Source organism: Anguilla anguilla, chromosome 16, assembly GCF_013347855.1.
Source record: "Anguilla anguilla isolate fAngAng1 chromosome 16, fAngAng1.pri, whole genome shotgun sequence".
NCBI lineage: Eukaryota > Metazoa > Chordata > Actinopteri > Anguilliformes > Anguillidae > Anguilla > Anguilla anguilla.
Window position 1 is genome coordinate 30226869 of NC_049216.1, and position 23642 is coordinate 30250510.

General features: G+C 51.0%; 1 protein-coding gene across 5 annotated transcripts in view; it reads left to right on the forward strand.

Annotated features, from left to right (window-relative positions):
* The first annotated feature begins 4007 nt into the window (after positions 1 to 4007).
* Positions 4008 to 23642, forward strand: part of plekhg4 (pleckstrin homology domain containing, family G (with RhoGef domain) member 4) — a 58610-nt gene continuing 38975 nt past the window's right edge. For 3 of the 5 annotated variants that reach the window (XM_035396699.1, XM_035396701.1, XM_035396700.1), the window contains exons 1-3: positions 4008 to 4177; positions 15713 to 15910; positions 18548 to 21134. In XM_035396699.1, the coding sequence (XP_035252590.1) occupies positions 4175 to 4177; positions 15713 to 15910; positions 18548 to 21134 (2788 nt within the window). In that variant the 5' untranslated portion in view covers positions 4008 to 4174. The remainder of the gene's footprint in view (positions 4178 to 15712; positions 15911 to 18547; positions 21135 to 23642) is intronic. The other 2 variants (XM_035396702.1, XM_035396703.1) reach the window with 2 other exon arrangements.

Sequence of the window (23642 nt, forward strand, 5' to 3'; positions counted from 1 at the left end):
AGAACAATTGTTTACTTGGCAAATGTCTAGTCTTCAGGTATTAGGAAAAAAAGAAAATAGAAAGTTGTGCACTCAAATAGTTTTTTTTCTTTCTTTGAGTTGTCTCCAGTTACCCTTCGCCTCGTTGAAATTTTTTGGGCATGTGTCTCCAGCTTCTGCGTTTTACTAGCATTCTGGTATTAACATGTGAAGTAGGATTGGCCAATCACTTTTAAAGTGACAAGTGTTGTTTTTTACATCTGTAGATTTAGGGTGGGAATGCGACTTGAGCAAGCAGTGGCCAAAGCCGGCTGCAGTCGCGAAACCGCCAACACTTGCACGTCTACGCATGAACGTATTTTGGGAATCGTTTGAGGGATGCTGTAAGACTGTAATTGTTCATAATTTGCATTTAAATGATAACTGGTGTACAGCGCTTGTCAACAAAGTAATTTTGCATGTTGTGCAAGGGGCATATTCCGTCAAGTCAGGCAAGTGCAGCTGTTTAAGGTATTTTGAAAGGATAATCCAAAGCTATCCAAAACATTAGTGGAAATCCTGTCTGTCCATAATTTTCATGTCGTGCCACCTGACTAAGTAGAGCTGTAAGGCCCTTGATAAAATCCAGTGGAGAACCATCGTGCGATTTGATTATTCGCTGTGGTAGATCCCCTATTACATTCCTGTCACTTGCATTCTACCTCTAGGCCCTACTTTACACCGGGCTGGCCAGTGGAGGATGGGCTTCTCCTCTATAGCCAAGATTTCTACCCTTCAGGGAGTTTTTGCTCGCCATCACTTGAGTATTTTTTCTTCTCACAGGGAAGTTTCTTCTTTCTTTTTTATTTATTTATTTTTATTTATTTTTTTTTTTTTTTTACCTCACTTGCTTTTTGGGGGTTCAGGTCAGATTTTTTTTCTTTTTTTCAGTTTTCCTTGTTATTTTATAATGCACCAGTTCTCTAAAAAGCACTATACAAAGCAACTAGTTTTGATCTGATTTTGATTCATGTGGTTTTATCATAAAGCTGTTGCTGCAGTGATGTTCCTCTCGCGTATGGCAGTCTGTAAAATCACTGGCAATTGACCTTTTGTCAGTTTGTGCTGTTTTTCAGATTTTATGTATGTATTATGTATTTAAGTCATACGTTTGATTCTGTATATGAAGGGAGTGGGTTGTTTACCGGTTTATCATATTTGAAAAATGCAGTGTCAAAGTGCCATTGGTTCAGCCCATCTGGACAGAGCAGTGATCTGTGAGAACCTTCTACAGGAATCCTCTCCTGTCAAGGAAAACATGAAAATTGCACCCTTGCCCAGTTCCCCTGTAAAATCACATTGTAAACTCTGCTGTGGAATTCCTGGTACAGCACTTAACTGTTGTTTGCATACTTGTGTCGGAATGGTTATGTGCCTTTCGATAATGGCAGTCTCAAGAGGCCATTGCTGTGACTACTTTCCGTCTTCCTCAGTGATGTCACTGCAGTGTAGAGTAAGCCTGAGCTTCCATACCGGGCTCATAAAATATTAGCCTTGTCTGATGTGTGAATCGGGGCCATTGTGAGCTGAAGCCTTGCTTCACACTGGCTTAGAAGTGTTTATTTCCAGAACATTCCGGGGATGTGATCAATGGCCACTGTCGTGCGCGGTTTGATGGAGCTTGTTTTGTGGTCACATGGGAGGGATGAGGAATGCTGGGAATGATAATGAACTGGGTGAAACTCGTTAAGTCATTCATTACCTGCAAACTGATTGTTTTGGTGGCTTTCTCGTGTTAATCTTCAGTTCAGGATGTTTCTTCTTGGAAAAGGGTGAGCAGCACGCGATCTCAGGTTTGCTGTCTTCTGTAGTCCTGTGGTATTAGTTGTGGTTTACCTGCAAGATGACAGATTTATAATAACGTTTTGTATTTTTATGGGATTATAAATGCAAATTCGCATTGATCCTTTAATCCATGTGATCCTTCCCCGTGTTTTTGAATGCGTATCGATTTATATGCAAACAGATTTTTACATGGAAATATTGTTTTAAATTCTGGACCCCGGCCAGACCCACGTGTTTTTTCCAGCATATAGGACTGGTAAATCGGAACGGCCGGGTCCAGCCTGGACACCCCAGGTTTAATCCTGGCCCTGCTGTCCCTTTGTGGTGTGAGTTTGCCTGGCCCTGCTGTCCCTTTGCGGTGTGACTTTGCCTGGCCCTGCTGTCCCTTTGCGGTGTGAGTTTGCCTGGCCCTGCTGTCCCTTTGCGGTGTGAGTTTGCCTGGCCCTGCTGTCCCTTTGCGGTCTGAGTTTGCCTGGCCCTGCTGTCTGTTTTGCGGTCTGAGTTTGCCTGGCCCTGCTGTCCCTTTGCGGTCTGAGTTTGCCTGGCCCTGCTGTCTGTTTTGCGGTGAGACTCTGGAAGAGTTTACAGCCTTCGGACTGACGGCTGCAGCTGTGGCCCCGGGAACCCGGGAGTAAACGGGGCCAAACGCGGGGGCCGGTACATAAGGGGGCGACCTCAAAATCGGCCCCTCCAAAGAGATTACCCCGCTCAGGGCTGACCTCCTTTCCTCCCTCACTCACCACTGTGGCTGGGGGGCGAGGGGGGGTGAAGGAGGGTTAAAAACTTACCGAGTCTCCCTGGCCATGGCCACGAATAGCTTGTGCTGGAGTTTTTAAAACATTTTTTAGAGAGGGTTTCCCTAAGGACAAATGATTGTGTTTAACTAGTCATCCACTGCATATGCGTACAGATGCAGTATTTCTTCTTTTTTTTTTTGACTGTGCATTCTTTTGTGTTTGTGTGCATTGAGTCGACACGCACACGCCCTGTGTAATTACATCAGCATGTGTTTGTGTATGCCTCGACAGTGTGCTGCCGTTCACACTGATATGCGAGTGTGTGTGTGTGTGTGTGTGTGTGTGTGTGTGTGTGTGTGTGTGTGTGTGTGTGTGTGTGTGTGTGTGTGTGTGTGTGTGTGTGTGTGTGTGTGTGTGTGTGTGTGTGTGTGTGTGTGTGTGTGTGTGTTGACGCTCTCCTGTCGTACTGAGTTGAACCCTGGCTGAGTGTGTGTGCATTGGGGGCTCTTGCATTAGGGTGAGCTGCGCCGTAGTGTGTTTATTTAAGTTGTGGTTTTAGCAACGTGCACTTGTGCCCTGTGGGAGTGCGCCAGGTGTCTGCGAGAGAGCAGAACTGCTCTTTGTGCGCGGTTGTCATTGTGCCGTTAGAGAGAACGCACAGCAGGAGGCGCTGTGGCCGCTGCATGGCCCCCGTGCGCGCGTGCGTTACCGTGTGTGAAACGCGCCTGCAGGATCCGCGTTTAACGCTCCGCAGATCAAAGCTCGATTCTCCACGGCGATCTGCCGAGCGCAGCCGCTGCTTTCAGCCTCAGCCCAGCCCAGCCCAGCCCTGGCCCCGCCCCGCTGTGCGTTTTTACCCAGCAGCCCCGCCCCACCCCGTCCGTGTGCTCTCATCAGCTGACCTGAGCCGCTTCGCCATTCGCCAGACCGGCCTTTACAGGGAAAAACCCGTCGCTCCACCTCTGCCCAACTCTGATTTGCATATTTCATATGATCATTCCTTGGGTTATTTGAGAGGGCGGGCTGGATTTTTAAAAAATTAAAAAATATATGATGCATTTTTTTTTTTGGACTGGAAAAATAACATAAGTATAGAATGTGTTAAGGACTGTTTGACACAATGGCCTAGTCACAATTTTACGAATGAAAGCTGCACCCCTGACTGCGGAGCAGTGTAAATGACTTCAGCGAGTCGTGTTTACATGCTCAGATTGAAACGGCTGCCGTGGCGGGGGGGGGGTTTGTGAGTTTCCTTTGCGCACAAATTCCCTCCCTGCTGGGGACTGAGGCGCGTTTGTTTCGTCTGTCGGCAACCCCCCTTCCGGAGCCCCAGCCAGCAGCATGTGGAGAGGGAGGGAGGGAGGGGCAGGGACGAGGGGGGGGCAGGGCAGGGCAGGGGAGGGGGACGGCCGGGGGGCGGGCCCAACCTCGCGAGCCCTGCTGCTGCTGCAGTCTTCACAGCAATGCCAGCACCAGAGCAGAGACCCGCAGTTTGAAGGGAGTGTGAGCGCTGACCAGGATACCGCCAAGGCTGACTGGGATACCGCGAGCGCAGCCACGGATACCGCGAGCGCAGGGGAAAATGGTTAAACTGAGGGGGGCTCGCTGCAGAACTCGGGCACGGACGCTACAGCATGGTGAGTCCCTGGGCTGGCTAGGCTCACTTTGAGAGAGTTTGCAGAGGTGTGAACGCCGCGCTGGAACAAGGTGTTAATGGACTCACCTCAACAGGAGCTGGAGCGGGGAGGGGGGAGGGGGGAGGGGGGTAGGGAGGCTTCCCCAGCACTGAGGTGCTGCTGTGTGTGTGTGTGTGTGTGAGAGAGTGTGTGTTTGTGTATGAGAGTGTGAGTGTGTGTGTGTGTGAGTGTGAGTGAGTGTGTGTGTGTGTGAGTGTGTTTGTGTATGAGAGTGTGTGTGTGTGTGTGTGTGTGTGTGTGAGTGAGTGTGTGTATGTGTGTGTGTGTGTGTGTGTTTGTGTGTGTGTGTGAGTGAGTGTGTGTGTGTGTTCAGCGCTGGTGAGGCAGGGAAAGCCTGCTGCAGTCCCTCAGCCCTGCTGCCTTTCAGAGTGGAAACACTCTCAGACTCCCAGGCAGGACTGTAGAGTGAGTGTTCATTCACAGGCACGGGAGCTGGACTGTGATCAGCTGCTACTCGTGTGTGTTAGCGCTGCGGAGTTCTGTGTGTGTGCTAGCGCTGTGGAGTTCCGTGAGCTAGCGCTGTGTGTGTGTGCTAGCGCTGTGGAGTTCTGTGTGTGTGTTAGCGCTGCGGAGTTCTGTGTGTGTTCTAGCGCTGCAGAGTTCTGTGTGTGTGTTAGCGCTGCGGAGTTCTGTGTGTGTGTGTTAGCGCTGCGGAGTTCTGTGTGTGTGTGTTAGCGCTGCGGAGTTCTGTGTGTGTGTTAGCGCTGCGGAGTTCTGTGTGTGTTCTAGCGCTGCGGAGTTCTGTGTGTGTGTGCTAGCGCTGCGGAGTTCTGTGTGTGTGTGCTAGCGCTGCGGAGTTCTGTGTGTGTGTGCTAGCGCTGCGGAGTTCTGTGTGTGTGTTAGCGCTGCGGAGTTCTGTGTGTGTGTTAGCACTGCGGAGTTCCATGTGTGTGCTAGCGCTGCGCGTGTGTGCTAGTGCTGTGCGTGTAGCGCTGCGGAGTTCCGTGTGCTAGTGCTTTGGAGGTCTGTGTGCTAGCGCTGTGCATGCGTGCTAGCGCTGCGGCGTTCTGTCTTTGTGCTAGCGTAGCGCAGTTCTGCATGCAGGGGCCTCTGCAGACGGCCCCCGGGGTGTGTCCCCTCGTCCTCTGGGCTCCGCGGGGACCCTGCTGAACGGGCTCTGAGCTGCAGCGGTGAGCGCTCCTTCACGCAGCTGTTTGGGGGGGATAGCGTTACGCGCTGGGCCCAGTGGGAGGGTCGGTGAGGGGCAGGGAGCGCTGCACCGCGGCGCTGATCGCTCCTCCTGCGCTTCTGAAGGAGTGGGCCGCTCAGCTCCGCACTGCCTGAAGTCTCGGGAGTGCTCATTTCCTAATTTCACATGGATAAAAAAAAAAGTCGGAAGAAACCCGACGTTCAGTTTAAAAGAAACAGATGGGCATTTTCCTCTCGTGAGGGGCTTTGACTGTTCCTCTGAACTGTGGGAATATGAAACTGCTGTTCAGGGACAGAAAGAGCTCTTATCCTGGCACGTCCGTCTGCATAAATGTTGGAATAAATTAAATACATTTGAACATTTAGCATATTTGGTTCAATGTGTGCTGCATTCATTTGGCTCGCAGCCTGGTCTGCAGAAAATTAGATCAGATTCTTGGAGGAGTCAGTTGCATTTTATGCAAATATGATTTCGTCTGCCCGTTCACTGCGAGCGGAGCAAGTCAGAAATACGTCTCATCTAAAGCCCTGGAGCCCGGCCCGATTGTCTAGAATCTGTACCAGACCTGACCTGAGCAAGGTAACTGAAAACAAATGCGATGGCAAGCTCAGCAGGGCCTCTCTTTCAGGGCAGGTCCTGTTACTCATGGTGCAGTCATCCGCAAGTATTTCCCTTCAGCAGAAAGACTTTTTTTTTTCTTTCTCAGCTGGTTCGGCAGTGACCCTCACGTACACTGCCGATTCGCCCTCCCGTGGCTGTTCGCCAGCGGTTCTCTGTCAGCCCTTTGCTCTGTTCCTCCTTCCTCCTTTCATCTTTTTGGTATTATAGGGACAGCGTTTTTTCTTTCTCCCCTGCAGATGCGTTTGATCTTATTTTAGGTGCGTTCACGTGCCTGTGATGTGCACCTCTTTATCTCTCTCCTTTGAGTGTGCTGCGAGGGCTGGTGGGATATTGACGTTGGAGACGTCACCTCGGGGTCTTGTCAGATGGCGACGGCATCGTTAGCCATTCGTGCCGAAGCGGCGTACTGTAGGTTGTGTTGACTGGGGCTCGGGAATGCGTGAGGCTAGCATCTCACCAGCGTTTACGCTGCGGGGGTTTCGATCTTCCTGCAGGAGCACACGTGTGTCTTACTGCAATCTGATTGGTTATTGTGTCCAGGCAGGAAATGCCCTCAGTATCTTGAGAGTGAGCTGAACCCACTGATGCTGTATGTGAAGCTTGATTTGCCTCTACAAGAAAAGTGTTAAGTATTCCTAATGCTAGAGAAAGAACATTTAACAACATAAGGCCAAGCTGTGCTGTCCACGGTCTTCAGTATAGGCTGAAGCACGTTGTAAAGTCAAGGCTCTGAATAATGTAACTTGAGCCGTTCTTGGATTTCTTCGTCACAAGTCTTGTTATGAAGCCTTAGTTTGGTGGGGGGGGGGGGGGTGGAGGAAACTGTACCAGTTAGACTGTAGGACAGATTAATGGTTATATTGCATACGTGAGATTTATCCAGACTGCATTTCATTGAGTTCTACACGCTGGTCATTAGGCAGTGATGTGTAAAGACAGGTTTAGAGGCCAAACTATGAGTCATTCTTTGCGTGCATCTGATATAATTGGCATCTCTCTTTGTGCGATATCATCATTCGATCATAAGATCACGGTAATGTACCGTATATCTTCCCAGTGTGATTAGGAACAGGAACAGCAATGCAGTATAACTGAGCTTTCACACATATGGTCGCAATAAAGATAGGACGACACACTTTGGAGACTGAAGTCTAAACTTCTAAAGTTAACATTGCTGTGCTTTGTGAGACTGCCACCTTCACCTTTGAAAATAACGTTTGAAATAAATGCTGTAAATGGCAGCAAAATTGGCATATGGAACTGGATTTTTTTTTTTTAATTATGCCATCAGCCATTTGCATTTCACGTTGGTTTAATGTTTCAGGTTTGACATGCAAACCGACTGTGAATGTCGGGAAAAAGTGAATGATTCACACCTTAACATTAGAAAAGACATCCCCTCTCTCACATACAGACAGCACAGAACGATCAGCCACGTGGAAGAGTATTGTATTGTCTTGTACATTTGATGCAGTGGTGGTATAATTAGCCATACAACACCAAAAACGGCATACCGACACGCTGACTCACTAACCCACTGCTGTGCCAGTGCCATTGAATAGGCCAAACGCATTCTGCGTTCAGAAGTATGCTTCCCTTGGCAGCCAGGGTGATGTGCAGCTTAAAATAGAATATCGTGTCTGTTACAAACAACTGTAAAGGGAAATTAACAGTAATATATAACAGGGTCTTTTCCCAGAAGATCGATATTGAGATTTTTCAGAATACATGTTGTCATTCATAGTTACATTAGCTTTGTTGAATAATGCAAAAAATCGTAGATCAGGATGCTGCCTTTTTAAAAATGTTTTTTTTTTTTCTTTCCCTGAATAAACAAGGCGCATTAGCCTATCCCCTCTCGATCGGTCTTATTTTAGCATGAATATCGGATCTGAATGCCAGGAAAAGTGCTCTCTGAAATAGCACACTGCTCCACTGGAGAAGGAACTGCCAAAATGGAGGACGAACACCCCACCCAGCCGAGCTCTTCGGCGGCGGTAAACGGCTCATGTTTCAGCTCTCTCTCCGCTCTGGCTCGTTAAAATCTGTAACCTATTTTCAAAGGGGCGAAAAAACACGTCTGCAGTCGGAGATAAGGGTCGTTATCTCACGAACAGGTAGAGAAGACTTTTTTCCCCCATAGAGGAAAATGTTTGCTGCACTTCTCTGAACTGATTTTTATCTCTTTTTTTATTTTGAAAGATTAAACTTTATTTACTTCCATGACAACAACACCAGCGTAGATAAATTTACAGGAAATACTGTCGTTTTGAAAACAGTGGTTCATCACTTCAGGTTTTTAATGATGACTGCCGGACAGGTAGGGCAGTAACACAGGTGGAGATCTGTTGCCGAGCAATCTGGGCTGACCTTTACAGTAGAGTGAGAGAGACACAAAGAAATGTGTGGGGTCGGTGTGAATCGTAAAAAAAGGTGTAGAGTTCTCCTCATTATTGCTAGGCTAACCAGAATCCAGCCCCTCTTTTCCCCTGAATAGAGGACCTGGGAATTCGAACAATATCTTACTGGTTTGCCCAGTCAGGTGTGGGTTTTTATTTGAAAGGGCAGGGTGTCCTTTCATTCGTGGACAGGAATCTACGCCCGGTGCCCAGGGAAGGCTGTAGTCAAAGCGCACTGCTTTGCTTTGCAGGCTTCGCAGACGGCGCCGAACTCAAGGTCGCCGCGGCGGTGTCCTGTTCTCCTCACGCACGTGACAAACCGCTTTTTTTTTGTTTGTTTTTTTTTTTGATACGGCTCTTGTGCGGAAGCGTCATCTCGTTGCACCCTGGCTGCGCAGCGTTAAGAGAGAGCGGTGTGTCTGGGGGGAGTGGAGAGCAGTGTGTTTGGGGGGAGCGGTGTGTTTGGGGGGGAGCGGTGTGTTTGGGGAGGGAGGTGTGTTTGGGGGGGAGATCGGGAAGCACTGTAGCGTCCTATAGTCCTGGCTGCTGAGTGACGCCCCTCTGACACCTGGGCCTCAGCAGGGAGCTCTTAGAGGGGCTGCTGTTTTTAACGCTTTCTCACATGGTGTGAAAAGCTTCTGGAATAATGGGAACAAAGAGAGGACGGGAAGGGCAGGATGAGGACACTAAAGGTGACCCTGCCAGGAGCGGCCATTTTCCCACTATCTTTATCTCCATTCACTGGAGAATTCACAGCATTTTGCTTCTTGCTGGTCAGTGCGTGTCATTTTACCTCTAGCAACTACGGATTTCCTACACCAAACAGAGCTAGACCTCGTTCTTTTGGAAGTAGTTTTGAGTAAACCGTGCTTTCAATTAATCTGAATTTTGCAGGTTTTTTAAAATTTAATTTTTACCATGTCCAGGCTACATTTTACCCACTGCTGCTCTAGGCGGTGTTGGCGTTTATGTTAATTGTGCCGTTTCTGATGGCGTCGAACAGTATTTTTTCCACGGAGTCCATTTAACAATGAACAATTGCAAGGGTCTACAGAGGAAATGCAGCTGAGCCCGGTAGCGATATTCTGCCAGATCTTGACATGGATCCTGAAGCCATTTCCCCCCCCCTGTGTATGACTCACCAAAGTGTCTACAGCTGTGTCAGCAGTGGGGCCCAGTGCCCCCTCCCCCCCCCCCCCAGTCTGTCAGGGCCTTCCCAGATCACACGCACACGTGTGTTTAAAGTTCCAGCTTTGGGAACCTGATTCTCATCGAGTTGCCGTGCTCTGCTTCTTACGTAGGTGGAATTACACGACTTCAGAGTGTCAACCGCCATGCAAAGTGTGTCCCATTTGACTGCGTTTGCCAGTCTGCGCTGCCAAACAGTTCCTGTAAACCGTTCTGTGCAGAGCAATACGACACTTCGGAGGGAATGCTCCTGATGCAAATGTTTTTTTGTTTTTCTTTTCCCCCCCTTTCTGACGGGGTGTTTTCTGACCTGTATTCTGTATTTTGTTGTTCCTGAGGCTTGGTTTGTCCCTGGGTAGACTGCATTTATGAGTCAGGGACAGGACATGGAAATGTCCCACCTTTTCGTGTAGTCGTTCGCTGTTCACTGTGTGAACTGAACTGTGTTCTTGGCTAGAAATAAGCTGTACGAATTAAGTATTGTATCTTATTGTACCGGTGTTTTGTACGTCGCTTTGGATAAAAGCATCTGCCAAATAAATGTAATGTAGTGTAGTCGGCTATGGTTTTGGAGGTGTGAATGGTCAGCGACTGCTTCATTTTGTGGGGAAGATATGAGCCGTAAAATGACCCCGCCAGTCCCTTTAAAGTTAGCGGTCTTCATCAGTGTGCGCTGCCCAAGCCCGGGCTGTCTGCTGCAGTTTGCTGACGAGGCAGTTTCTCTATTAATGCATGCAAAAGCATGACCACACCCACCGCACTTAATATATTTGCGCACCTGCATTAGGTGCACATAAAATGTGATAAGGGCAGAGGCTGCTGGCCATTTAGCAACCGGCACAATGAATCATTAACCGATCATCATTCTCAAGGCTGAAATTATGCTGAGAAAAGACTTTGATCATGGTGTTAATGGTCTCTCTGTGGTTGTATGTGTCTGATTGGGGCCTAGCTGAGGTTCTGTCTGACATGCAGCACTTCAGCCAGTTCACATCAGTCTGTGGACGTCTTCATTAGCTTTGATCATTCAATGGTCCGTAATGAACTCGGTATGAAATCATAGTGATGTGAGTAAATAAGATGGTTAATAAAATTACTACTTGCATTTTTCAAAGTAAAGGCAAAGATATGTGACTTATGCTTATGGAAATGGAGTCTTTTTATATTGCTGGCTTGTGCTGTTAAACCACATTACTCGTGATTTAGTCACAGTGTGTAGCACTGTGGAATTTCACAAACGTATTTTTGGTCAACACACAAGCCGCCTGTCTGGGACATTTCAGGCGTCTCTTTCTGTGCTGGAAACAGTCGCTGCCGTCACACTGTAAACAATGCAGAAAGCCGTGCCTGTGCGGCGTACGGGTCCTCTTAACGTCAGGATTCTGTTTGAACAAGTCGGGAACGACAGCCCGCTGGAAATCCTTTCTCTGTGGGTTGTTGCATCTGTGGAATCTCTGGCAGCTCGCTGGCTAGCGTAGCATTTATCGGAGCTGACACGAGTAATGCAGTTAGAGGGACTGGGACCGGTCAGTGGTGCTCCTGTAGCACTTGTGTGTAGCACTTGTCCTCGTGTCGTTTATAAATCCCCTCTTCCCCCCTTTGTCCTCCTGCGTTCAGACATTACTGGTCTTCTCCAGCAGAAGGTCTTGGGCACCCAGAGTATCAAGAAAGCAGTGCTTTTTCTGATTGACAGTTCTGCCATTTCAGGAGCAATATGTTTACATATGCAGCCCGAACTTGCTTTATTGTAAAATACATCTTGGCCCTGAAATGTTTGGGTTTCATGGCCTTGTTATCTTTGCCCACCGTTTGGAAAGACCGTCCCTGGTGTGTGTGTGTGTGTGTGTGTGTGTTAGTGAACAGAATCATTGCTGTTTAACGGTCAGTGAACTGAGCGTGTTGTAAAATACATTACACTGGTAGAGACTGAAATTCCCAATGCTGTGCTACACATTGTAGTGACTCCCTTCCCTCTTTGTCGCATTATTTGTCGCATTATTGTCTGTGTTGAAAAGAAAATGGAGGCCAGAAGACCGGTTTAGGATTTTGTCCCGTCGCAGTGATAATAAAAACACGTTTACGGAGCGCTGCCCAAAAGGATGGCCTGTATTGATTAGCCATTGAGTTAAACGTAACCAGGAGGGATGGAATTAGCCGTCTAATCTAATGGACGTCTTTGTAGCGGACAGCTGCTGCTGTGCCCGAGACATGCGGGACGTGCTCGATTAAGGATCACCGCAAAGCTTTTCTCACGTGAAGCCGTCGTGTGCAGACTCTACAGCTGGTGTTTCGGCACCCTGAGGAAGACCTGCCTGAACAGGTCTTGCGAGACGCGCCGCTTTCTCATGAGCTGCACTGCTCTGTTTACCCCGTAGGCATGGCAACGGCTCTTCATAAGATGATGGTATTGTATGCAGACATTTGCCCAGAATTCGCAAATATGGTTGAGCAAGAAGGCCAGCGAGAGCCAAGCCCTGCTCGGTAGCCTTAGTCAGTCTCCCGAGCTTCGCCAAGATGTCTCCCTCAAAACGCTTTTGCTAAATGCCAGAATTCCTGATCTGCACATACCACTGTCAACCGACACTATTGGAGTGTCAAATAATTTGTAGATATTGGATTGGTTAAGAAGCGTCAAATTCAGATTGGACATGGATATCCTTGTTGTATCCTGTTTGAGTGACCAACACAGGAAAGTATGAAAATTCTTCCTTGGAACGTCAAAGGAGACTCATGCTGTTTTGCTCCTCTGCCCAACTGAATATGTTTGCCTCCTCAGATTTTGGAAGAGAAGCAGCGTATTGATTTTTCTTTCCTGTGCAATTAAGCTAAAAAGCCTTTCCTGGACAGAGTAGTTTTACTGCTCTGGAGTAGCAGAGTGGCATTTTTAAGAGACCCGACATCTGCATAATTGCTTGTCTCTCAGTGAATGAAAATGTTAATCTTGGTCTGTTTTTTTATTCCATTGTATATTTATTTATCCACAGCTTAATTGTGCCATCCCTTGAAATGGACAAAAACATCTTTAAAGGACTTGTTCATCGTAACACCCTATGAAATTAGTTGTTCATGCTTTAATAAAAATCCTTGGGCAATACAAGTGAACAGAGCCCATCTGTGAGTAGTCCATTCTATGCATCTGTACAAGAATGTTTAAATGAACAGGAACGTATTTATTGGGGACATGGATGTGTTTATTGATTGGCTGAGTGAGCACTGGCGGCGAGCTCTGTAAAAAGGTGTCTCTCTAGCTTCCTGCACAGTCCAGGGAAGGGCTAAAACCCAGAGCTAACGATCCTGTGCTTTATACGTCGGCCTGTTTGGTCGCCATGGAAATTAGACACAGTCCCTGGAGGGCGGGAGTCTGCCGTACGTGGGGCCCTTCTGAGTGTGTGATGGATGCTCTGTTGGCACCCAATTCGGGGCGGTCACGGGGGACATCGGCGCGACCTGGCCCCCACGCACCATTCCAGGGTGGCGTTGGCCTCTTGACACTGCAAGATGAATGCCTGCACTTTCCTGGAAGATAATTATGTACCTGCTGAATAAACCAGATTCCGTCCTTTCCTGGGCTCTAATCACATTCATTTGTTAAAGCCCGGTGGTTAAATAGGGTACTTAATTATGTAGAGAGGGAAATGAAAGACCTTGGTATTATCGTTCATCTTAAAAATGAAACGCTTTTTCTCGTGAGCGCTTATTGGGCTCTCCGTCCAGTCAGTGCACAGGGGCAATAGGACGCCCGTGTCTGTTTTCGTGAGGGGTATCGGTTGACCGGTCGGCAGTGCCAGGGTCCGGGTTCTGGGGCAGCAGTCCTCGGGCTGACAGTGTCAAAGGCGGCAGCAGCGCTGCTTCGGGGGGGGAGCGGGAGGAAGTGAGGAAGTGAGAAGCAGGCCGGAATACCTTTATTAAAGTGTGCTGAGATGTCCTGGCAGCTTCAAAGGCCAGACGGGGGCGGGGGTGGGGGGGTCACGGTGCAGTCAGGGGCGCCGTCCTGGAACACAGCGTCTGCGCGGGACACACCTGCGCGGGAGAAGCGGGGGTCTGTTCCTGCTCAAGCCCCCCGTCCCGTCCCGTCCCGGGGAGGCGTGCTCTCTCCTCACCTCCCCCCCTCCACCCCCTCCCCCCTCCCCCTCCCCCTCCCTCCTCCTCATCCTCGCGGAGGAAGCAGAGCCCCCGGCGCAGCGGCAGTATCAGGGCCTGTAACCCGGTCTCCCTGGGAACGGCCCGCAGCCCCCCCGTTCATGGCACGCCATCTGAAATAATACGGGCCGGCGATAAATTGCACCCTCTGGAAAAAAAAAAGAAAGAAAGAAAGAAAAAAGGGAGGAAAGAAAAAAAGTGATATTGGGTGACTGCGCTGACCGGCCTTAAACTACTTCCTGCAATTAACCCAAAGAAAACATCTTCTCTGCTCCGTGCCACGGAGCCGATTCTTATTATCTCGAGTGTGTTTGTAGGCCATTATAATAATTAAGCGGAGATTTTCAGCCACGGCTGTTTATTGACATGAGCTGTGCCGAAGGCGCTGATTGGTCCAGATAATTTAAAAGAAGGAAGTGATTGATTGTAATGTATGCATAACCTGCTTTCATTTAGTTCTGTTAGCTTAATATAAGACAATGAGGGCTTTTTGTTCTGGATGCATTTAATTGTCTCTGTGGTGTCTACCTTTGCATTTCTGCCTGTATGTTTTTTTTTATTTAAAAAATTGACTGTGTTGTCATTTTGTTTTTATGGATCTGACTTTCCCTCACAGCCTTGTGTGAGAGATGTCCCAAAGACCTGCTTTTCTATTCTGGCAGTTCCAGTGCTGCCTTGTGCTGAACACTTTTTAGTACCTTAATTAAAAAGTCTAGTTTGTATTGGGAAAATATTTCCATTTTAGTACTGCTTTCCAATGATTTCTTTATTAGATATAATAACTCATAGTAAATGTGTGCCATTTGACACATTCCATCATTACCATTGTGGCATATGTTTCCTGTTCAATGTTTACATTCAGTTTTGGCCTGATTTGAAGCTGGATATTGTATGTCTTCTTAAGTTGCAGATATTAGCAGGTGTCCATTCAGCATGTTGATTCTAGCCCCATATGGGCTGGGCTGCTGTTTCAAAATTTGTAGTTACAGTGGTTGAGTTCTGTAATGCTTTGTAACGGTGGTTGAGGGCTGTAATGGTTTGTAACGGTGGTTGAGTTCTGTAATGCTTTTTAACTGTGGCTGGGTGCTGTAATGCTTTGTAACGGTGGTTGGGGGCTGTAATGGTTTGTAACGGTGGCTGGGTGCTGTAATGCTTTGTAACGGTGGTTGGGGGCTGTAATGGTTTGTAACGGTGGCTGGGGGCTGTAATGGTTTGTAACGGTGGTTGAATTCTGTAATGCTTTTTAACTGTGGCTGGGTGCTGTAATGCTTTGTAACGGTGGTTGGGGGCTGTAATGGTTTGTAACGGTGGCTGGGGGCTGTAATGGTTTGTAACGGTGGTTGGGGGCTGTAATGCTTTTTAACTGTGGCTGGGTGCTGTAATGCTTTGTAACGGTGGCTGGGTGCTGTAATGCTTTATAACGGTGGTTAAGTTCTGTAATGCTGGGTGCTGTACTGTAAGTGTACTGCAGGTTTGCACTTGCTGTGGCTGCTGTTCCTGCTGTTGGTCAGCTGCATCTGGCCAGTTTGCAGAGTGGGGGGGGTGGGGTGGGGGGTGGTAATGCTCTCAGACAGCTGACCCTGTCATTGGGTTACTGGCCCGTCCCGGGGGGGGCGCCTGTATTTAGGGCAGAGTGTAACCACATGCCTCACAGTCTGACAGAGGGGGGTGTGCAGCTTGTGCAGCCCCCCCTGGCCTTGTGTTCACGAGCTCGGGCCTGGGCTGATATCTTTAACAGGCCTCAGACTCCCAGAGGGGTCACGTTTCACACAGGGTCCTCCCTCCTAACCGAGCCCCCCGGACCCGCCGGCCAATTAGACCCGCTTCTGTGAGAACAGCCGTTTCCTTTCCGGTTTCGTGTGTTTTGTGTTTTTGGAGACGGGCTGGGGGGGGGGAGGTGGGTGTAAAACGGTGACGCTGGGGGGGGGAAACGGTGCTGACGTGCGCTCTCTTGTGTGTCCCGTCCCCCCTGCGCAGGACTCTAAATCCCTGGACAGCTGCGTCCAGAACGCCCTGGCGGCTCTGTACCCGCCGTTTGAGGCCACCGCCGCCACCGTGCTCTGCCAGGTGCTGGACGTGGTGGAGGGGACGTACCGCGGAGACGGCCTGCGCTACCTGATCGACTTCCTGGTTCCGGCCAAGCACATCCTGCAGTGCATCCAGCAGGACGCCTGCGTGAGTACCGCCGCCTCCCCCCCCCCCCACTCCTCTGCCCAGCCCCCCCCCCCACCCTCCTCTGAGTGCACCGAGACCAGGCAAACACTAGGACTGAGATTTAAAAAATAAATAAAACCACCCAGGTGTTTCTGTCACGGCTTTTTATTTTAGTTAGGGCTCTCTCTCTCTCTCTCTCTCTCTCTACCCCCCCAGGCCTGCACACTTGCGTCACTGCGCTCTCCCCCCCCCCCCCCCCCCCTCCGCTTGGAGCTATTTATATTGGCCACTTGACCCGGACAGGGTTTTGCCTGTAGACTGCCGCTGTGGTCGGAGCGGAGGTGGTTAATGCCTGTTTACATTACACCAGCGCGCCTCCTCAGCAGCAGCCTCCCTGTGTGCTCACGGGCCGAGGCGCTGGCTTCACAGGCTCCTGCGGGCTTTTCTGCGGCGTGGCAGAAGAGCTGTGGGCGCTGTCATCAACCGCTTTTTTCACCTGGCGGGAAGGGGGGGGGGTACCTCCCGTGACCCCTTATCTGCTTTCAGTGGGCCCCTGCCGGGGGTGCTGAGGGTGTCACCCTACGTGCACTCTGTAAGGGTAGCCTGTGACACACTCTCTGGACTCTCCCCCTTTTAACACTCTGGTAACACAGATGATGTTGTGCTGGGCTACATGGCGCTAACTGTGACTTGGCAGACTTACGGACTTATTTGTGGCTTCGGCTGACTTCATTACAGAACGGCTGAAATAAACCTGTTGTTTGACAATGGTGTGCTGGGTTAAACCTCTTAGGCCTGTAAGACAGTGTCTGTAGACTGCGGGCTTTAGAGCTGTGCGGACGCGTCTCTGGAGCGTGAAGTGCATTAAGCTCAGCTCTGAACTCCAGGGGGCTGAGAGCATTGTGTGGAGTCGCGGGTGACAGACAGGACTCGCTGACCCCGATCGGACTGGAGGAGGCTGAAGGCAGGTTTCTAATCTCCGGCTTTGATCCGAAGGGAATCTGAGACACACGAAGGGACGGGGAAGCTGTCACGTGAGACGGACGCGTTACTGACCCCGTCAAGCTCATGCAAGTCACCAACGGGGCGGGGTTTAGATTCGCTCCGCCCTTCGCCCTGACTGAAAGGCGAAATCACTCAGTTTGTTTGAGGATCATTAGTGTTGGAGTGCACAGGCCCTGTCATGTCAGTGTAGGTTTAGCTCTGGGTCAGATTTGGGCCTGGTACAGCAGTGCTGGACCTGACACGGGGCAGCCTCACGTCAGCCCCCCTCCCCAAAGCACGAGGGTAACGGGAAACAGGGGAGATGAGCACCTGTGCCTGCCTGTTCCACCCAGGCCTCTGTCCCGCACCTCGTCATGTCTGAACTATTTGAGTTTCTTTAGGAGTGGCAGCTTAGAGACTCTAACTCTCCCCAAGTCTCTCCAACTCTCCCAAAGTATCTAACTCTCCTGAAGTGGAATAACTCTCCTAAACTTTCTTTATGTCTCCCGATGTCTCTCTGACTCTCCCCAAGTCTCTCCAACTCTCCCAAAGTATCTAACTCTCCTGAAGTCGAATAACTCTCCTAAACTTTCTTTATGTCTCCCGATGTCTCTCTGACTCTCCCCAAGTCTCTCCAACTCTCCCAAATCTCTCTAACTCTCTCAAAGTCTCTCCAACTCTCCCAATGTCTCTCCAACTCTCCCAATGTCTCTCCAACTCTCTTGGTGTCTCTAACTCTCTGAGGTTTAACTCTCCTGAAGTCACTTTGAGGTTGCGAAACTCATTGTGATTGGGCACACTTACTCACATGACGTTCAGCAGGCACAGGAGATAGATGCTACAGTAAGTGGCGGAGGGGTGGTCAGACCCATGTGCGCTTGGCTGTGGAAAAGTCCTGCTGGCGGAATAAAACAGTGCGTTTGTTTCAGTTAAAATGGGCTGGAAGGGCAGAGAGTCTTTCTCAGTCACATCCCCTGTGAGGCTGTATTAAAGACCCACTCTCATCCGCTTACAAAGAAAACCTTTAAGGCATTTCCTCTGAGAAGAATAATTAAGCGAATGAAAGCATACCTTTGTCTGCTTAAATATAATTCAGAAACTGGTGGTTGAGATGGCCTCGTTCCCTGAGTCATGCACTAACGCATGCTTTTTACAGAAACCGCTCAGTGTTCCTTAATGTGGTTATTCATAGAAATGCATAAACCGAATATCATCCCAGAAATGTTAATTGTGGCCCCGGTTTGAGCCTTTGATGAAACCCTTGTTATTTACCACGCCTGTAGTTGCACAGGATGCCTGTAATTGGTGACTCTTTTCCGTACGGTGGGGTTACAAGGCTGTTGTTGTGTGAACGCATTCTGCATTCGCAAGGAGAAAAGAAGAAAAGTTTTTTATATAGTTCTCCACAGTATATAGTTCAATTTTACAAATGCATCGTAACTTTCAAATTTGACATGAGTCTTAAAGTTGTAATGAATTGGCCTGTCATGCGTCTCCACATCTGCCGTGTGCACACAGCACGTTTATAAGTATGAAATATCAAATACCAGCTCCCAGATTTGTATTGCTGCCTGCAGCAGAGGAAATGGCGGATTTGAATGAGATGTGTTTTTTGGTGCTGTTATTTCGGGACAGGGCGTAGCTCTGACAGCGTTCCTGTTGTGCCCTCCGCAGTTCCCCTACAATGGCTTCCTGTTCCGGCACGAGGGCTGGCCGCTGTGCGTGCGCGAGAAGGTCATAGTCCAGCTGTGCCCTCTGGACCGGCGCGTGCTGCGGCCCGGGGACTTCTACCTGCAGGTGGCGCCGTGCCCCAGGAAGGGCCCGCGCGTGCTGCTGAAGAGCCTGTCGTGGGACGGGCGGGATGTGGAGGAGCTGGAGGTGCCGGCGGTGAGCCACGCCTCCATCTTCACCATGGACTGGCTGGACCAGGTCAACCGGGAGCGCGCGGGCGCGGGCCTGGAGCGCTGCCTGCTGGCCGGAGACGGGCACGTCTTCCGCCTGCCCTGGGAGGACGTGGTGCGGCCCGAGTTCGTCGGCGAGGCCAAGGGCGGCGCGGAGCCGGGGGCCGGGGGGGCGGCGCGGGACGCCCGAGCCGAACCGCGGGACGGCGGCGGCGAGGAGGGGCGGAGCCTCGGGGACCGCGCGCGGTCGCAGACTGACTGCAGCGCCACCCGCGGGGGGGAGCCGGAGGGCGAGGCGGGGGACACTGACCCTGAGGGGGAGTACGTAGAGCTGCTGGACGTCGCCCTGCCACGCCTCTCCCCGCAGACGGGCTCCCTGACCCAGGCCGTCACCCTCAACCACAAAAACCACAGCAAGACGAGGACTAGCGAGCAGACGCTGGAGTCTGCCTTCATAAACAGCACTTCTGCCCACACGCTTCACTCCGTTCTCATAGAGGATTCCGCTCCACGGACAGACTCTGACTGTCCGGTCATCCTGACCCCCACACAGACTGAGGGCTTTGGGACAGGTGAAAGTTTGGGGAGCGTTTCTCACACGCCTGCAGTCATCGGGTCAGAGAGCCTGCCGCCGGACGCCTCTGCCGCTCCTGCGGATTTGAGAGATCTGCCGGCGGGTCACGGGACGGGCCTGGCCGCTGCAGAGGGGGGCGAGGCGGTGCCGGGCGGGGCTGCGGACAGCACCAGGCTTTCACACGACCCCAGTGGTGGCAGCGGGCCGACGGGACTGGAGCCGCGCCCTGTGGAGGGCAGCGAGGGCCACGCCCAGGAAGAGTCCGTCCGGGCGTCCCTCTCCCCCGCCCCGAACCAAAGCCCCCCGCACACGGACCCTCCGTCCCAGGGGGACAGTCCCCTGTCTGACACGCACCCCGCTCTGCCTTCTGGGACGGCCCCCAGCCAAGCAGAGTCCGGCTCCCTCACTCACACAGGCTGCAGCTCCGAGACGGAACAACGTCAAGGTACAGCTGAGGGCTTAGAACAGCGTGAGGGTACAGGCGAAGGTGTAGAACAGTGTCTGGGTACAGGTGAGGGTTTAGAACAGCGTGAGGGTACAGGTGAAGGTGTAGAACAGTGTCTGGGTACAGGTGAGGGCTCAGAACAGCGTGAGGATACAGCTAAGTGTTCAGAACAACGTGAGGGTACAGGTGAGGGTTCAGAACAGCATGAGGTTGTAGAACAGCATGAGGGTACACCTGATGGTGTAGAACTGTGTCTGAGTACAGATGAGGGTTTAGAACAGCATGAGGGTGTAGAACAGCGTCTGGGTACAGCTGAGGGTGTAGAACAGCGTCTGGGTACAGCTGAGGGTGTAGAACAGTGTCTGGGTACAGGTGAAGGCTCAGAACAATGTGAGGGTACAGGTAAGGATTCAGAACAGTGTGAGGGTACAGGTGAGGTTTCAGAACAGTGTGAGGGTACAGGTGAGGTTTCAGAACAGTGTGAGGGTACAGGTGAGGGTTCAGAGCTGCGGCATGGCGGGGGCGGGCTAGAGGAGGCCGCAGAGGGCGGGGCCCCAGCAGGGCAGAGAGAGGAAACACAAACAGCCATGTCAGAGGCCACGCCCCAACACCTCTCCACTCAGGAGGACAGCTCAGCTGGTGGAGCAGGTGAGACAGGTGTAGATTCAGAGGGAGGAGGTGTGGAGGAGGCCGCGGGAGGAGGCACAGAACAGGAGCAGGCAGCGGGAGGAGGCACAGAACAGAAGGAGGCAGAGGGCGGAGGTGCGGATGAGGAGGCGGCAAAGGGAGGAGATGCAGTGGAGGAGGTGACAGAGGGAGGAAGTGCGGAGCAGAAGGAGGCAGAGAGAGGAGGTGCTGAGAAGGAGGTAGAGGGAGGAGGTGCTGAACAGAAGGAGACAGAGGGAGTAGTTATGGAGCAGGCAGAGGGAGGAGGTGTGGAGCAGGAGGCAGAGGGAGGCGCAGAGCTGGAGCAGGCAGAGGGAGGAGCTGCAGAGAAGGAGGAGACTGCAGGAGAGGGTACAGAGGGCCCAGGAGCAGCTCAGACAGGGGCGGAGTGTGTGACATGCGTCACAGACAGCACACACATCCCTGAGGACTGCGGTGCTCCTGCTGCTGAGTCAGGAGCGACACATGGACCGGTGGTCCCGGCGGGAGGGGCCGGGGAGGGGGACGAGTCCGGCGGGCCGCCCGAACAGCACACAGGCGCTCCGCGGGACGGCCCGGGAGCGGAGGAGCAGCCGGAGGATGGGGGTGTGAGTGAAACACACACGCAGAGCGCTCAGGACCATGGACCATCAGAGGGAGGAGAACAAACAGAACCTGAGGAGTCTCACCAGCCAGGTAGTCTTTCATTCCCCGTTTGAAATGTCCCCCTTTTCCTTCCCCTCTGCTTATCATTTACCCCCTCCCCCCATACCCTTCCGACTGCTCTCTCTTTACCCAAATTAGAGGCGTAGTACTTCCTGCTTCTATTTGCGGATGCACTAGAGGTGCTCGGGACACTGCTCCATTGTGTTCATCAGATGAGTGCTGCCGGCATTCCCTCGTAACTGCTATCCTTTAGATCACACGAGATTTCCCATAAGTCACTGAGGCCCCTCCCTCCTCTCCATCGTCCTCTTCGCCTTTTTTTCCTCCTGTGTAAACAGGACACACGCACAGCTGCAGCTCTGTTTATCTGTGAACAGATTTAACATCTCTTTTTTTTATCCTGTGTCTCGCTCATGCTTTCTCTTAATTATCTCAGTGTCATTGGGATTCGTTTGGTCCTCTTCTGCAAAGTTGGTTTCACCACTTTACCAGCTTGTTCAGAAAATGTTGCCATCTGTTTTTTTAAAGTAATGCAATAATGGATCTACAGAGCCTAGATAGTCCGTAAGATAAGACTCTTCCTGTGGTTAAAATGTTTCCATCTCACTTTTTTTCCACTGCCTGTTAAAGCCATAAATAGCCCTGTCTTATAGATTTATTTACCTTGCGATTACCCAGCGTCCTTCACTGTTCGCCTGCGTGCTATCGGATGCTATCGGCGTCAGAGCTGCCTTCGTCTCTGGCGTCAGGCGCTCGACGGGGAACAAACGTCTTGTGAACGAGCCCGACCACGTCTGAGCAGAGCTGCTGGTTGGCATTCCAGTGTCAGTATTATCTCTGGACAGAGGAAGAGGCTTCAGCACAACGCAGGAAGCTGGAAGTTTAAAAAAAATTTTTTTTTAAAGAGGCTAAACTCCTCGTCAGTTGGCGGGGCTCTAGGCCCGCGTGATTAATCGGGACGAGGCGTCCCGCAGGGACTCTGGACCGGCAGCGTGTGGAGAACACCGAACAGGAGCCCCGCTTCGTTTCGGGCTCTCGGAGTTGTGTTCGGACGGTGGAGATTTAGGGGCGCTGGTGCTCACGTGTGCTGGGTGCTGCTTGTAGTCAGAGGTGCATCTGGAACGCTGTAGCCGCGGCAGTGTAACTCAGTCACGGCGAGGTTGAGCTCGGGGTGGATAGAGGCTTGCAGGGTACAGTTTTTGGGATTTATGTGCTCGTGTGCGTGCAGTGTAATCAGATAGAGCCTGTGTTCACCGAGCTCTGAAAAGGAGACTAGCAGCTGTTGTGGAGTGGATCTCAGCAGATAAATTAAAGGAGAAAGAAATAGTATGCAGCCAATAAGGGTGTAATTGACTAATGGAAAGAACAGCAACACTGATACACATGCATGTACTCAGTAACTCTGCTGGTAAGATCTGTGCACTTTTATACAGGAAGCAAAGGACGATTTCCTGAGGTTGTAGCCTGCATAGATCGCTGGCTATGATGTGGTTTGTGTAGTCTATATGTGGAGTTTCCACCATTTTCTTGTTTAATTTCCAGAGATTTGGCGCCAGATGGATAAACTTCCGTGTAAGATGTATCATTGTTTCGTTCTCTGTCTCTCTCTCTCTCACACACACACACAGACACACACACACACACAGAGCGCACTCACGCATATATATTCCAGATGTTGAGAAGCTGGCTGTTTGCTGGAAGGGGTCTTTTGGTCAGAGCCGTGTAGGAATTCTGCAGCACAAGGAAGCGTTTTTTATCCGTATGATCCTCACATTACGGGGTTGAGCGGGACAGCAGCGCGGGCTACATGTACTGGGTCACCCCAAGCCTCTCGTAAGCTACCCCTTCCCCTGCCTGTGGTTTAACAGAGGCTGTGACCGACTGACCCCGCCTTCCCTTCCCGTGACTGACAGGAGACCCTTCAGTCCCGCTCCGGTCCTGGAACAGCCACGACCGAAATCATATTTCAGACTGTAGGGCTGTCTGTCTGGGGCAGGGGTCTGTGCCCCCTCCTCCCCACCCCCCCCGTACCCCAGTGGAGCGCCCGGGCGCCCAGAGAGTTTTGGAAACGCTGACGGTGTTTGCTTTCTCAAGCTGGGGCTTAGCGCAGGAGGCCTGTGTGTACCGCGGGCAGAGGGAGCCAGCCAGAGGAAAAGCTAGCTTTTAAGGAACCGGCTGAAATGGAGAACCTTTTAATGGGCGACTGCTTGACAAGTTCTCCTCTCTCTTATCTAAGTAATAACATTCCAGATAAACCACCCCCTCTACCCCCCCAACCCACTTGCACACTACCTCTAGTGTTCTGTCAAAAAAAAAATCCATGAAAAATGTGTCTCGGTAAGGTGGTTCCTCTTGGTGTTCTGCTTTCGCAGCCCTTGTTATACGACTACCGGACATTTATGGTTCTGTAAGCGTTTTTCATTTTTAGCTGAGGTGACTTTTTAGGGCCTGGGTCTGGCGGGCCTCGCCCGAGCTCCAGCTTCTCCGCTGTGCTCTGCTCCTGCCCCGGGCTTCCCGGAATGTGCCGGATTAGCCTGC